At 43.1% G+C, this 13,429-nt stretch overlaps 3 protein-coding genes across 4 annotated transcripts in view; all 3 read left to right on the top strand.

Moving 5' to 3' along the window:
- The first annotated feature begins 1,468 nt into the window (after window positions 1–1,468).
- tpgs1 (tubulin polyglutamylase complex subunit 1) lies at window positions 1,469–4,476 on the top strand. Its single transcript, XM_039785166.1, has 2 exons — window positions 1,469–2,028; window positions 3,243–4,476. Exons 1-2 carry the CDS (start codon window positions 1,682–1,684, stop codon window positions 3,904–3,906), a joined length of 1,011 nt encoding a protein of 336 aa, XP_039641100.1. The 5' UTR covers window positions 1,469–1,681; the 3' UTR covers window positions 3,907–4,476.
- Window positions 4,477–7,455: 2,979 nt separating this feature from the next.
- On the top strand, window positions 7,456–11,159 carry LOC120548710 (protein ANTAGONIST OF LIKE HETEROCHROMATIN PROTEIN 1). The gene is made up of 4 exons (XM_039785124.1): window positions 7,456–7,994; window positions 9,125–9,673; window positions 9,759–9,919; window positions 10,396–11,159. The coding sequence occupies exons 1-4, from the start codon at window positions 7,830–7,832 to the stop codon at window positions 10,823–10,825; spliced, it is 1,305 nt and encodes a 434-aa protein (XP_039641058.1). The 5' UTR covers window positions 7,456–7,829; the 3' UTR covers window positions 10,826–11,159.
- A 1,576-nt stretch (window positions 11,160–12,735) lies between these two features.
- Window positions 12,736–13,429, top strand: part of gna11b (guanine nucleotide binding protein (G protein), alpha 11b (Gq class)) — a 28,074-nt gene continuing 27,380 nt past the window's right edge. For both annotated transcript variants that reach the window (XM_039785833.1, XM_039785834.1), the window contains exon 1: window positions 12,736–12,871. In XM_039785833.1, the coding sequence (XP_039641767.1) occupies window positions 12,736–12,871 (136 nt within the window). The remainder of the gene's footprint in view (window positions 12,872–13,429) is intronic.

Genomic DNA, 13,429 nt, shown 5'->3' with positions numbered 1-13,429 from the left:
ACAGGAAGAGGTCTGGCAGACCCAAAGCCACAACAGAATCAGAAGACAAGTTTCTGAGAGTCAACAGCTTGCGTGATAGGCGGCTCACAGGACAACAGCTTCAAGCACAGCTTAATAGTGGTCGTAATAAGCAAGTCTCAGTTTCAACTGTAAAGAGAAGACTTGGAGCTGCAGGTTTGATAGGTCCAGTTGCAGCAAGAAAGCCATTGCTAAGACGTCAGAATAAGAAAGAGAGGCTTACCTGGGCCAAGAAACATCGTCAATGGACTACTGAAGACTAGAGAAGGTGTTATGGACTGATGAATCAAAATTTGAAATCTTTAGTTCACCACGCAGGATTTTTGTACGCCGTCGAGTAGGCGAAAGGATGTTTCCTCAGAGTGTGACATCAACTGTCAAACATGGAGGAGGAAGCGTGATGGTCTGGGGCTGTTTTGCTGGATCCACGGTCAGTGATTTGTACAGAGTGAAAGGCAACCTGAACCAAAACGGCTACCACAGCATTTTGCAACGCCATGCAGTACCCTCTGGTATGCGCCTAGTTGGTCAGGGGTTCATCCTACAGCAAGATAATGACCCAAAACATAAGTCCAAGCTATGCCAGAACTACCTTAGCAAAAAAGAACAAGATGGTAAGCTTAAAAACATGGAGTGGCCAGCACAGTCACCAGACTTAAACCCCATAGAGCTGGTTTGGGATGAACTGGACAGAAAAGTGAAAGCAAAGCAACCTACAAGTGCCACACATTTATGGGAATGAGTTGGGAAGAACTTTCTGACGAATATTTGATTTCCTTTGTAGAAAGAATGCCACAAGTGTGTTCAGCTGTTATATCTGCCAAAAGGGGCTACTTTGATGATTCAAACATTTAGAATACATTTTGGTTTATAAATTGATTCCATGATTTCTTTTTTAACTAAAATTATTTATTTGTTCTATTCTTTCATTTCATAGTACAATAAGACATTGAACAACATGAATTTCAATAAAAACCTGGAAAAATTGGGGTGTTCTAAAACTTTTGACCAGTAGTGTACCTCATCCTCAAAGTAAGTAAAGAAAGTAAGAAACAAGTACTGGTTTGGTATATGTTTGTTATTGAATCTTAGGTATTGTATGATGCCAAGCTCTAATGCACACATGGAGCCATTGTTGGTAGTTTAAAAGGTAAAGAAGACCTACAAATGATCCAGTCGGCTTAACGTCAAGTGGGACATGGCTAGATTACCAACAGGAGAAAGCAGCCAGTTGCTACAGGACTGTATGACATCTCATCTGGTTGGTCATTTAATGTTTGAGAGAAAGCTATGCACCACTAAAATACAAGAATAACTGAATATTTCAGTGAGAGGAAAGGGAATTTACAGGGGCCCAGGCTAGCCCTATCAGGGTTCAGAATCTCTAGGCACGCCCCTGCACGGACTACTTGACGCCTGTCGCACACAGGCCCGTCAGACAGCGTCCCTAGCAACCAGACCAACAGAGCGGAGTGATTTTGTAGACAGTAGACACGTCTTTTGTTTTGGGGCTCTCGGCTGTTGTAAATCATTGCAATTATTTCTTACGGTATGGACAATAAACATCAACTGATATAACGGATATAACTGGTCCGTTTCCTGTCTTTCGAACGGCATTAAATCACTTCCGCTGCCGCTGCTGCGACACGGGACGTCATCAGCTATGGCGGACAAGGAAAAGCGCCGGTCCGGGGCTACTCCTCCAGGGATGCCCGAGGGCAAAGCCACCAAATCGGACAGCGACAGGGAGTTTCTGTCGCAGGCAGGGGTGGGAGAACTGCTCCGCGGGGCCATCCTCAAGATGGTGGAGGCCAGATCGGACGATCCCATCGGGTTCCTAGCCGACCACTTCTGCAACCTCGCCTCCGTGACAGAGACCGGCTCAGCTAGATGCGGCGATGGGGATCAGTTGAGCAACGGGCATCTGAGCGCTGGTGCGCAGGAGCAGCAGGAGCAGCAGCATCTCAACCGGGCGCTGTGGCACCTGAGGCTGGCGCACCACTCCCAGAGGTGTGGGCACATTTCAGAGATTTACTGTCCTAAACCAGACCTGACTCTTTCCTAATGAACCAAATATAATTATAATGGAACCTATGTGTCTACCACTGTGCTAACCTAGACATTTAAATGAATCGCCTATTCGTAATTTTGCTTGGCACTAGCCTACCCCTGGATGTCTGGTAGACTGATTTATTAATGCAAGCTGTCAGTTTTAAGCTCGTTTTCTCGCTTGCTCTGTGGTAGCCTTATTGTCACTGTGAAAACTATAGTGTAACAGGTTTGATTAATATGTGATAAAATGACTAGGCACGGGTGTTAGAGTAACTCACAATACCATGTCACAGTATGCAGGCATATGTTGACCACAATGGTTATGGTGCAACAATACAGGCAATTCTATCTATGGCGATTCTAATATGCTGTATAATCTTTTATAGACAATGGCTCTGATAACAAATTGCAACATATAGGGTTTATAAATAGTAACTAATGGCTTATTAGTAAATGATACATGATTTGGTAATGCTTCAAATAACAATTTTAAGCCATTGATAGGAACAACAGTAGGATTGCCAGGTTGTGGCTGCATGGTGTTTTTATCTCTTTTATTCACCAGGAAAACATACCCCAATGGATTGTTTGACTTCTGATTTTTTTTTTTCTTTAAAAGAACTGCAGCTGGGCCAAAATTAATTTATTAACAAATTATTTAAATGTACAACTGCAGACTTAGGTTTTTTTTAAGAACCCTTTAACAGAAAGTAATAAACTCTTGACCCTTTATTAATGACTATTAATTCTAATTTAATTGGTGACTCAGCCAGAGAGCTTGTTTTTTTCTTGTTAATGAATGGATCTATAAAGCATGTGTAAACAATTCATTACCCATTAATAAAGCCATTAGTTCCATCTTTTAAACACTTTATAAAGGACATCACGTTAGAACGTTGCACCAAATCTGGTAATTCCAATCCTGTATGGATAATGTGTAAATTAAAGGTTCAGTTCACCCAAATTACAAAAGAAACCTATTTTCTCAATTACCCTTTGGATATATCTAGCCATACAGGTAGCACTGGTCTTATTTGCCCAGATTTTGAGATATTTGTATCTGAGATCAGTGACATTTAATTTGTCCATTGATCAATGACAAGCTTTTCCTTCTTCACTGCTACAGAGAAACCAATGATTAACTTTCTTTTACTAACTCATTTTAAACCCAGATCTGCCTTCAGCAACAACGTCCGCGTGGCCTACGACCTTTTGAACCTCACTGGGCCCCGTAGGCGTCCTGCTGAGGTTTGTGAAGGCCCAGATGTCCCCGGCACCGACAGCTCGACAGAAGGAGGAGGAGGAAGAGGAGGAGGAGTGAGAGGAGGCCTCTACACACAGACTCTGCAGTGCCTGTGCAGTGAGGGTGGAGTCCCCGCCTCCACCTCCGCCCCACTCCTCCGACGCCTCCATTGCCAAGACCATGAGGCAGTCCCTTATGATGTCTTCCGTCACGGTGTGCTCACATGTGCAGTTTTCTCAGACTACATCCGGCAGGCTCAGAGGCTTTACGCTGAAGTGTGCTGCCCGGATGAAGGGCCTGCCTCGCGGGCACTGTGCCTGGCCGTGCTGGGGACCTTAAAGGAAGCCCTGGAGACTTCCCAAGGCTGTGAGACAATCTCCTGTGTTAATGCTAATACTAAAGCTACTTCCTGTCTGGAGGCTAACGTAAAGGCTATATGCTACCTGGAGGCCAGTGCCAAGATCTCTCCCTATAAGTTAGGTCAGGCCATGGCTGGAGCACAGACACGGGGCCCAGGTGGTAATATGGACGCAAAGGAGTTTGAGAACGCAGCGGCAGAGCTCTTCATCACTCGAGTGAAAGTTGTGTCCTAGGTTTCTTGTCTGTTTTCTCATAATTTATGAATGTACAACAATCTAAAGTATATCCTAGAGTAAATAATTACCTTCTGTGTACCTCCTCTAACCTCAAACCTACACTCACAGATATAACCTCCTTTCAAGTAGACACTAAATCCTATAGTTTGGAAGTTAACACTAATTGTAAAACATATTGTTTGTTGTCTGTTATTAGAAAATCAGCAAGCAACTACTGTGCTGTGTGATCCTGACAGTTTCCATTATTGTTCAGCCTTTGCCGTGAAATGCTCAGATTAGAAAGTACAAATCTGTACTGTTCTACGCCTTATGCAATCCAATACAACAACCCTGTTATAAATCCTCCTTTTTTGTTGAAAGGGATGTTGATTAGGAGCTCTGTGTCCTCTTGGAGGCTGTTCTTTGTGATGCTGTTGTATTGCATTATATTTAAGTGTTTCTGTTGTTTTGTTAACCATTTATTAGAAACAGTTACCCAGTTTGACAGGAGCCAATCACATATGCTATCCTGATGAAGGCATTGTAGCAGAAGATATTTTGCGGGAATAAACATGGAATGTTCACTTATTTATTTGAACTTCTTATCTGTGCCATTAAAGAGAATGCAAATAAAGTGCTCATATCACACATTACCAAACACTGAAAAATCGGAGCAAAGAAAGAAGTTTACAGAAAGAATTGAAGGTGGGCGAAACAAAGATGAGAAGTGGTGAGAAATTTCAAATAAAAAGCTTTTCATTCTCTTCTCCTTATACCTGCACTCACTGAGCCCTCCAGGGGCAGAGCCAGACATTGTAAACCTTTGGGGCTCAGCCCAAACCTAGGCGGGGTCCAGGGGCAAGCTCCATTTATGGCAGCTATGCACTATTTTTCATGCCATTTCATAATAGAATGCCTAAAAAATCTGTACATCATTTGGGAAAAACAAGATAGTTGCCAAGGAAAAGAATCATCCTGTTGAGTCTACATCCTATTTTTCATCTAATTGTTCACCAACTGTCTTCATCATTCTGAAACTAGAACACAACAAATGTTGAGGATGACTAATTTTGACTCCTGCCACCTAAAAAGAGCATTACTAATCTTCAAAATCAATGGCGATATTTCCACAGTAATAGAACTTTTGCTCCACTGATTTGCCGGTCCAGTCAAAGGGACTGAGGGGGAATGGCACAAAGTTGGAGTTATTTTAAAACCCTAAAAGATTTGGGACTTTTAGGAAAACCTTGAGGACTGGAGTCACAGAAGCCAATAACAAGGGCCAACCCGTTTACATGTGTATTTTCCTCACATATTAGTTACTTATTAGTGGTGACATATTTGAAAACATTTCTCACATTTTAATGAAACCACTACTCAGTTTCAGCCACTAGATGGCAGCAGCACTCTGGTTCATCGTGGGTGTAGGTATATAGAATATAATGCCTTTTATTGTCATTATACACATGTACAGCGAGATTAAAAGCAACTCCTGTTGTACAGTTGCATAGGTGCACAGTTCTGAGACGCTATATACATATATAAAAAATATAAAGATAGATGTGGTTGTATATACAGTGTGATATGCAGTGTGAAGTGATGATATTGCACAGTAATGAAATTGCACAGAATTATCAATATTATCAAAAGTATTAAATATTAAATATTGCACAGTAGGTGGGTAGAAGAACATCCGGGGGTTGGGGGTAAGACTGTGAAGTCAGTGCATGTGTGAGTTCAAAGTGGTTATGGCTTTTGGAAAGAAACTGTTCTTGAATCTGTTAGTCCTTGTTCTGATGCACCTGTAGCGGCTCCCTGAGGGCAACCGGTCAAACAGATCAAAGCCAGGGTGGGAGCTGTCCTTGGTGATGTTTTCACCTCTGCTGGGTCAGCGGGAGGTGTAGATGTCCATCAGGGAGGGAAGAGGTGTGGGGGGATGATAAAAAAATAAATAAATGGAGGGACAGAATGGAGTGGAGTTACCCGGTTCTGACTGATGGGAATGAGTCTGCCGTGACAAATAAGGAAAGGGAGAGATGATGAGAACACGTTTTGTTTGTTCATAGCTCCAATAATCTGTCTGAAGAAGTAAAGAGGCAGAGAGAGAAAGAACAAAATCTGAAAACATGGAGGCTTTAGGTAAAAAAGATATAATTGATGATAGACAAAATGCCTGTTTCAGCATGGGAGACCTAAGAAAGGCCTTAGATAAAACAGACAAGACTTCACCTGATAAATATGAGATATGCTAGCATAATAAAATAAAGTGCATCTTAGTGTTTGACGTCTGGAGAAATGATGCTGCTCTATAACAAGGTGTGGGAGGAGGGCAGAATGCCAGGGAGCTGAAAAGAGGCGAATCAAAGGTGATTCAGAAAAGGTACTATGGCTGTTGTGTTTAGAGGATGAAATAAGGAAAGCTCAAGTAAATAAAGACAGTGGTTGTAGTATTTTTCAATGTAGAGAAAGCCTATACATGTTCTGGAATAAAGGGCTTCTAATCAAAAGCTATGGAAGAATGGAAATAGATGGAATAACTATTGAGGTGAAAATAGGATTAGAGCTATCGACCCAGTAAGTTGTTAAAAATGGGTCAACATTTTTTTTTTATTGATAATAAAAATATTTCAATGGATGTGGGGAGATTGCTGTTTGCTGATGATGGGCTTTTGTGGAAAAGAGGGAGGAATGTTCAATACGTGGTTAAGAAATGTGTAAGTGGAAAAAAAACAAAAGCTATGTTCTTCACAAGAAAGAACATCAGGGAATTGGAGACTGTATGGAAATAACTTGGACAGAGTTGAGAGCTTTTGGGAGTGTATTTTGACCTGAGATTGATGTGGAGAGAGTGTATTAGATAGCCTATGTAAGTTATAGATGTAAAAAAAGTGATACATGTCATGAGGTGTCTTAGCAAGTGGCAACAACATTGGGATAAGGAAAAAATGGAGACATTTACACTCGATCTATGTAAAAAAAAAGTGTAGGTAGATTAAAAATACGGGAACAAAACGTAAAGAGCAAGTAAAAATAAGCAGGCTTAAGAATTCGGCACAGCAACCTCAACAGTAGCCTACACTTTTCATTATAACATCCAAGGGGTCTTTGTGATTTGTGCCAGGAGGCTGACCAGCTGGACATATTGTGTCATACAGAAAATGTAGGCTACACAGGAAAGGCAAGAAGGGAGAGGATTTTAAAAATGTTAAAAGTACATAAGAATCAAGGAGGAAAAGTGTTAGAGCATATTTAGTTTAGTTATGCTGACTGGACTGGAAAGCCGGCCGGCTTTAAGATGAATGGAAAATGTGTGGGAATAAAACCTGAAGGAGGCAGTAATGCAGCATTGAGGATGTGAACTGCATTTAAACCTCAAAGAAGAAGAGGAAAGTGGCCGGTTAGCTCAGTGGGTAGAGCAGGTCTTCCCCTCTCTCTCTCTCTCTCTCTCTCTCTCTCTCTCTCTCTCTCTCTCTCTCTCTCTCTCTCTCTCTCTCCCCCCCCCTTTCATATCTCAGCTTTCCTATCCAGTAAAGGCAGAAATGACCAAAAATGTACAATAAAATAAAAAAAAAGAAGAAGAAAGCGGAAGTGGCCTACACCAGTTTACGGTAGATGCTAGATCGGATCCGCTAGACGTGTCGACGTCAAAGGACGTGCCTCGTGGCCCGCCTTATTCTGCCTCTGATTGGCTTACCGTGTTTTTCTTACCTAACCCTAACCAATCCCCACTCCTCATGCCTAAAGCTAACTACGTCGATCATTCTAGCAGATCCGATTTAGGATTTACCCCAGTTTTTTTTTTTTTTTTAATAGCGAAATGTATAGTGAAATGACGCGTTAGTAGCGTTACCTGTAACAACCACCTAAGCTGCTGGCTATACATTATTGTCATCACTCTTACTTAATGCACTGCGTGCTGCCTCCCGGTTGAACCTGTCAAAATGGAGGAAGAGGAGCCGATGCGGTCTTTCGTGTTCCTGATGACTTACATGCTGCTGAAGCGCAGGAGAGACTTCAACAACGCCAACATCCAGAGGCGCAATGAGATCCAAAGACGCATCAGGCATCGGCAATACTTCTTCCAGAGACAGAGGAGGATGCTCATGGTCAGTCCCTCCCTTTATGTCCCAATTTCTATGCCCAAATCCCTCTGATCACTGTCATGTATACATATTGCTGTATATTATATTAACATGCCATATAAGCTATGCTAAAGCACTTCCTGGGGTAAAATATGTAAACACCAGATTTGTGGATTGTAAAAAATCACAATTGTAAGCGATTGATGTTCTGGTGTATAAAGAATATCATAAAATAGTTTGCTCGTCACAATTTCCCATAGCCCAATGTGATATCTTCAAATGACAACCCAAACCCCAAATATATGGAATTTTCTATCATGTAACACACAAACAATTGAGAATCACAGATTGTTTGGCATTTGTTCCCCACTGAAATGATAGATTCATCATTAGCCTATAGATAATTTTCTGTCAAGGATTAATCGACTTAACTGTTTCAACCCTAAGCCTAAAATATCAGAAAAGTTGCAGTTTTACAAACCACAAAGATAAAGTAAAGCAGCTACATAGGTCTTACCAAAAAGGCACAGAATAAATAAAAGACACATGCATACCGTTATATGTTTTGACATGTTTTTTGTACGCACTGTAATTGTTTTGAGTTTTTTTAAGATTATTTTTTGGCCTTTTCCACCTTTAATTTTTGACAGGACAGCTAGGTGAGAAAGGGGAGAGAGAGAGAGAGGGGAAAGACATGCAGGAAATTGTCACAGGTCGGATTTGAACCCTAGACCTCTGCATCGAGGCATAAACTTCTCAGTGCGCCTGCTCTACCCAATGAGTCAAGCCGGCCACAGTTTTGAGTTTTTAATTTCCCCAACCAGAGCATGGAAAAATGCTTATTGTTAGTGTATTTATGGATATAGAATGTGGCTTCAAGTATAATAACATTCATCAGGTAGAATGTGTCCTTAGTTTTCTTGCTGTAGTCTAAGCAAATCAAAACAGTTTCCCATTTAAGAGAAAAAGCTAATTACAAAAGCCGAGAGATCCTTCCAAAAACGTCTGCAGCACTGACAGTTCAAAAATAAACATGTGATAATCTTAATAGAGCCTTAGAATCAATATTTTTCACAACGTTTGTTAGATGTTACTAGTGGGATCTGTGAATTGGTAAGTCTTTATTTTGTTATTGATCTTCTTCTTCTCCCCAGATGATGATAGCAGGAGGTATCCACTCCAACGTCCGCATCCGCACACGTCCCTGGACCACCACCCAAAGCACTGATTGGTGGGAGCGGGTAGTGATGACAGAATTCCAGCCTTCTGATTGGCTGGATAAGTTCCGTATGAGCCGGGAGACGTTCTTCTACCTCTGTGACAAGCTGAGGCCCCGTCTGGCTCGCCAGGACACTAGCTTCCGCCTGGCGCTGCCGGTGGAGAAACGCGTAGCAGTGGCTCTATGGCGCCTGGCATCCAACATCGAATACCGCACCATCAGTACCCTGTTTGGTGTGGGGAAGTCCACTGTGTGCAGGTGTGTTAGGGACATGTGTCACGCCATCGTGGCGCTCCTCAGCTCCATTTACCTGCGGCCCCCCAGTGAGCAGGAACTGGAGGATTCAGCCCAGCTCTTCCTGTCCAGTTGGGGCTTTCCTCACTGCGTCGCCACCATAGCAACACTCCACACAGCTATCATCACCCCATCAAATAACGCGTCTGACTATGCCAACCCCGCTGGCTGGCTCTCAGTGCTGTCTCAGGTAGAGAGTGAACGACAAATGCTGCTGACAATAAATGTTTGCTACTAGTTGTCGGATTTTGACTTCTGTCTCTTTTGTGTTTGAGGTGGCTGTTAGTGGCAGGGGGCAATTCTGGGATGTATGTGCCAGTTTCCCAGGTGGTACGGACCCAGCAGACATCTTCCAGAACTCATCGCTGTGGGCCACAGCTGCAGAGGGTGGACTGTCACCTGCCCCGCCACCTATCTTCATGGGAAAACCACTTAGGTAAAGATAAAGTCAACAGCATGTCGGTTCAGTCAGGATCCAATTTAACACTAAGTAGGTCAAATTCACATTGCACAAGGTTTTGAGATATTGGAGCCAATAGAACAACACACACCTTACTGTGCTAGTCATAATAATAAAAAACAGACATTTGGACTTCATTCAGATACTGTACATTCCTATATGTCCAAAATGTTGTATTACACCATACACCTCATACATCATTTCTTTTTTACACTACATATTTAAGGCCATCATGTTTAGGATTTAAATATTTCAAATCAAGTCAACAGCTGAAATGTTGCAATGCTGAGTCCTTTTGTTGTCATGTAATGATTGTGTTATATGTTGGGACCACCTCGAAGACAAGATGACACATCTCCAGGGGTTTATCCGAATAAACAAATTTGAACTTTAGGACGTTGAGTCTTCCAGTGTGTGCTGTAACTGACTGAAAACTGTTGTGTCTGCTGTAGGTATGTGCTGCTGGGTGAGGCCTGCCACCCTCTCCAGAGCTGGCTGATGAAGGCCTATCCTGAGGAAAAGGGCAGGAGGGCCAGCCACACAGTCCTGACAGAGCCACAGCGGCTCTTTAATCGGCGGCTCACCAGAGCGCTGCGTGTGTCTGAGGAGGCGCTGCTGAGGCTGAGGGCACGCTGGCAGTGTTTAAGCAAGAGGAACGACTGTGGATTGGACGTAGTGCCCACCATGATTCTAGCTTGCTGCATTCTGCACAACATATGCGAGTCCCACGGGGACGCCTTTAAAGCAGAGTGGCAGGTGGAGTCGGCCGACGCAGAGAGCCCTCAGCCCAGCCACAAGCAGCTCCCCTCAACCAGCATTGACCAAAGCTATGCTGAGGAGGTCCGACACCTCTTTTGTGACTATTTTGAACAGAATACTTAAAAAAGCTTCCTTCACACGAAGAATATATTTTTTTTTAAATCCTGTAAACATTTGTACTTTTTTAGGCACACAAAGTTAAGATGTCTTTACTTTGGTGCCTCCATCTGGCCAATAGTCACATGTTTTGGCCCACTAATGGCAGAAGTAGCTTTTTTTTAGCTATCAAACAATTGTTTTCTATTGTGTAATAAGTATCACAGTCTGAAAGGGGCTGCTATCATGGCTATAGACTGTTTCTATCTATCTTGACCCTGTGCTCATTTATTTTGTTTTGTAAATTTGTATGTAGTGCATGTGCATCATTGTATAAAGATTCCAGTTTTGTTTAAAGTGAGTTTGTTGATTATGGTTCCATCTTATCTTTGATTGGGTTCATCTGTGTGTAAACATTTGTGGAAAAATGTACAAAATTAATTTTGCTACACATGGGTACCAATATATGTAGAATGAATACTGTGAACAGGCGTTACATGCAACTCAACTCTAAGGCCACAAGATGTCACTGCTACCACAGCAAATGTCCACCAAAGTCATCGCTAATAGTTTGTCTTGTCTGATGCTGCTTGCATTATTCTGCAGGTTATTGATGAAGTGATGTGGATTATCTAGCCTACTTATTGAGAAGCATTCTGGCTTGATGATCAGATTCCATGTTACACCACACTTTGAAATATATTTTTCAGCAGTGCAGAATAGGCTATTGTGCAGCAGGTGGTGGACTTAATTTAGCAATGATTTCATATGCATTGCCTAGGATATAGAAAACGTTCCTTATTGTTTTTTTTTTTGTGTGTGTGCATCTTCTCAACGACCTAACTTGTGCTGACAGTCGGATCCCACCTCGAGGACCCGCCTCGTCCATTCAATTGGTCTGTCACAAACCTGTTTCATGCAACCCTCCGTCTGTCACTCAACACCACAGTATCTCCTCCTCCTTGCTTGGCATCAGACTGGTGTGTGCCGACCTTGTTCCAGCGACGAGCTACCCGAAAGCCAGCTGTTTACAGCAAATACATTTCTGGCAAAAGCCACCGGTCCGGCACGCATTCCATCCCCTCTTACGGGCTGTGGTAGTAGCCGTATATTTTACCGTCAAAATGAGTCAGGATGTGATGGGGTGCTGCCCTGCTATCGCTAGCTAGGCGGACACATTCCTTCAACCAGCTTGCTGTTTCAATCACTGCGGGTTGACACAACATTAGCTGAGGCGTTTTTAAGTGAGCTAGCGGGCTATCGAGGCTGCTCTCGTGGCCGTTACGTGTAATTTAGCCAAGGTTAGCTAATGTAACTTTGTTACTTAGAAAACGGGCGCATTGCTGCGGCGTAGTGCAACAACGGTTATCACTCTGTTAGCTACTAGCAAGGACGACTACTTTTTCTAGCGTGAACTAGCTAGCCTACGTTGTTGAGACTGCACAGAAAACTGTTACGGGGTTGGATGTCGCGACACTGCAGTTTTGAACCACTTTTGGCGGATTGGGAAGACAGAATTGGACCACAGTGACAGACGAAAATATAGAATTGGACCACCAATTAACAGTGGGTGTTAATGATATAAACCAGGTGTTAAGTGGCTAATCCGTGGCAGTTGCAGTCATTTTAACATTAACGTTAGCTGTATTAAGGTAGAGCATCTCGGGGAGGCCCCACCGTCTCTTGACTCCCTCCCCTGTCCGAATCTCCCGTGATTTGACGAAAACACCCCGGTGAAGTCGCAGTTGTTCTCGGCTGGGGGGACAACTTGACAGCGAGGCCCATAGCTAGTCTCCCCTCCCCCAGTCCCGTCCATCCATCCGTCCAGCCCAACAGACCACCTCCTCGCCCAGGATCGAAGCGAGGACCGGGGATTCGGGATAAGCTGAAACCGTGTGTCGGGTCCCGTCTTAACCGGGCTGCCAAAACCAGAGGGGATGACTCTGGAGTCCATGATGGCTTGCTGCCTGAGCGAAGAGGCGAAGGAGTCGAAACGAATCAATGCAGAAATTGACAAACAACTCCGCCGAGACAAGCGAGACTCCAGGAGAGAGCTGAAATTACTACTTCTCGGTACGTGGCATGCTAATTCTCAAATGCATGTTTATTGTCATGTCTTGTGTCGTTGTATGGAAAACTAACGTTCTTGGGCCTTCTTGGCAAAGCTAGCAAATATGCTAGTTAAGATTGCTAACTGGAAGCCTGGTTTCAGTAGGAGTAACGTTATGGCATGATTTCCGAAATGCGTGGCTTGTCTCATAGCTTGCCGAATAAAAATCAGTTAGCTGGCTTGTTTAGGTGCATAGCTGCAAGAAACTGGCTAGCCAGCCATACAGTTTCTTTACTTGAGTAAGTTATATGTAATGTTGTTTGCATGTGTGTGTGCAGACGACAGCTCATTTGGCATCGAAGTTACTAAAATGTCCTCGTTTACAGCCTAACACATGCTTGTCAGTGGGCCAGTTTGAAATTATTGACTAGCCCTCATGCTAATCAGTCGGCCAGCATCAAAGCTGCCACTGAGGTTTTCTAACTGGTGGTGTTAAAAGGTGAAGATGTTCACTTGATAATAAAAGAAGGAGCAGCAGCTTTCGATTGCTTTACACCGTTTACCAGATTGCATAATATTTG

Source organism: Perca fluviatilis, chromosome 20 (assembly GCF_010015445.1).
Source record: "Perca fluviatilis chromosome 20, GENO_Pfluv_1.0, whole genome shotgun sequence".
Lineage (NCBI taxonomy): Eukaryota > Metazoa > Chordata > Actinopteri > Perciformes > Percidae > Perca > Perca fluviatilis.
The sequence above is the reverse complement of the archived record's forward strand: the minus strand, read 5'-3'. Positions and strand labels throughout refer to the sequence as shown.

Excerpts from the sequence above, each read along its gene's own strand:
- tpgs1 (XM_039785166.1), top strand. The coding sequence starts at position 1,682 with ATGGCGGACAAGGAAAAGCGCCGGTCCGGGGCTACTCCTCCAGGGATG. Across the intron at positions 2,029-3,242 it reads CTGGCGCACCACTCCCAGAG|ATCTGCCTTCAGCAACAACG; the intron begins GTGTGGGCACAT and ends TTTTAAACCCAG.
- LOC120548710 (XM_039785124.1), top strand. The coding sequence starts at position 7,830 with ATGGAGGAAGAGGAGCCGATGCGGTCTTTCGTGTTCCTGATGACTTAC. Across the intron at positions 9,674-9,758 it reads GGCTCTCAGTGCTGTCTCAG|GTGGCTGTTAGTGGCAGGGG; the intron begins GTAGAGAGTGAA and ends TTTGTGTTTGAG. Across the intron at positions 9,920-10,395 it reads TTCATGGGAAAACCACTTAG|GTATGTGCTGCTGGGTGAGG; the intron begins GTAAAGATAAAG and ends TGTCTGCTGTAG.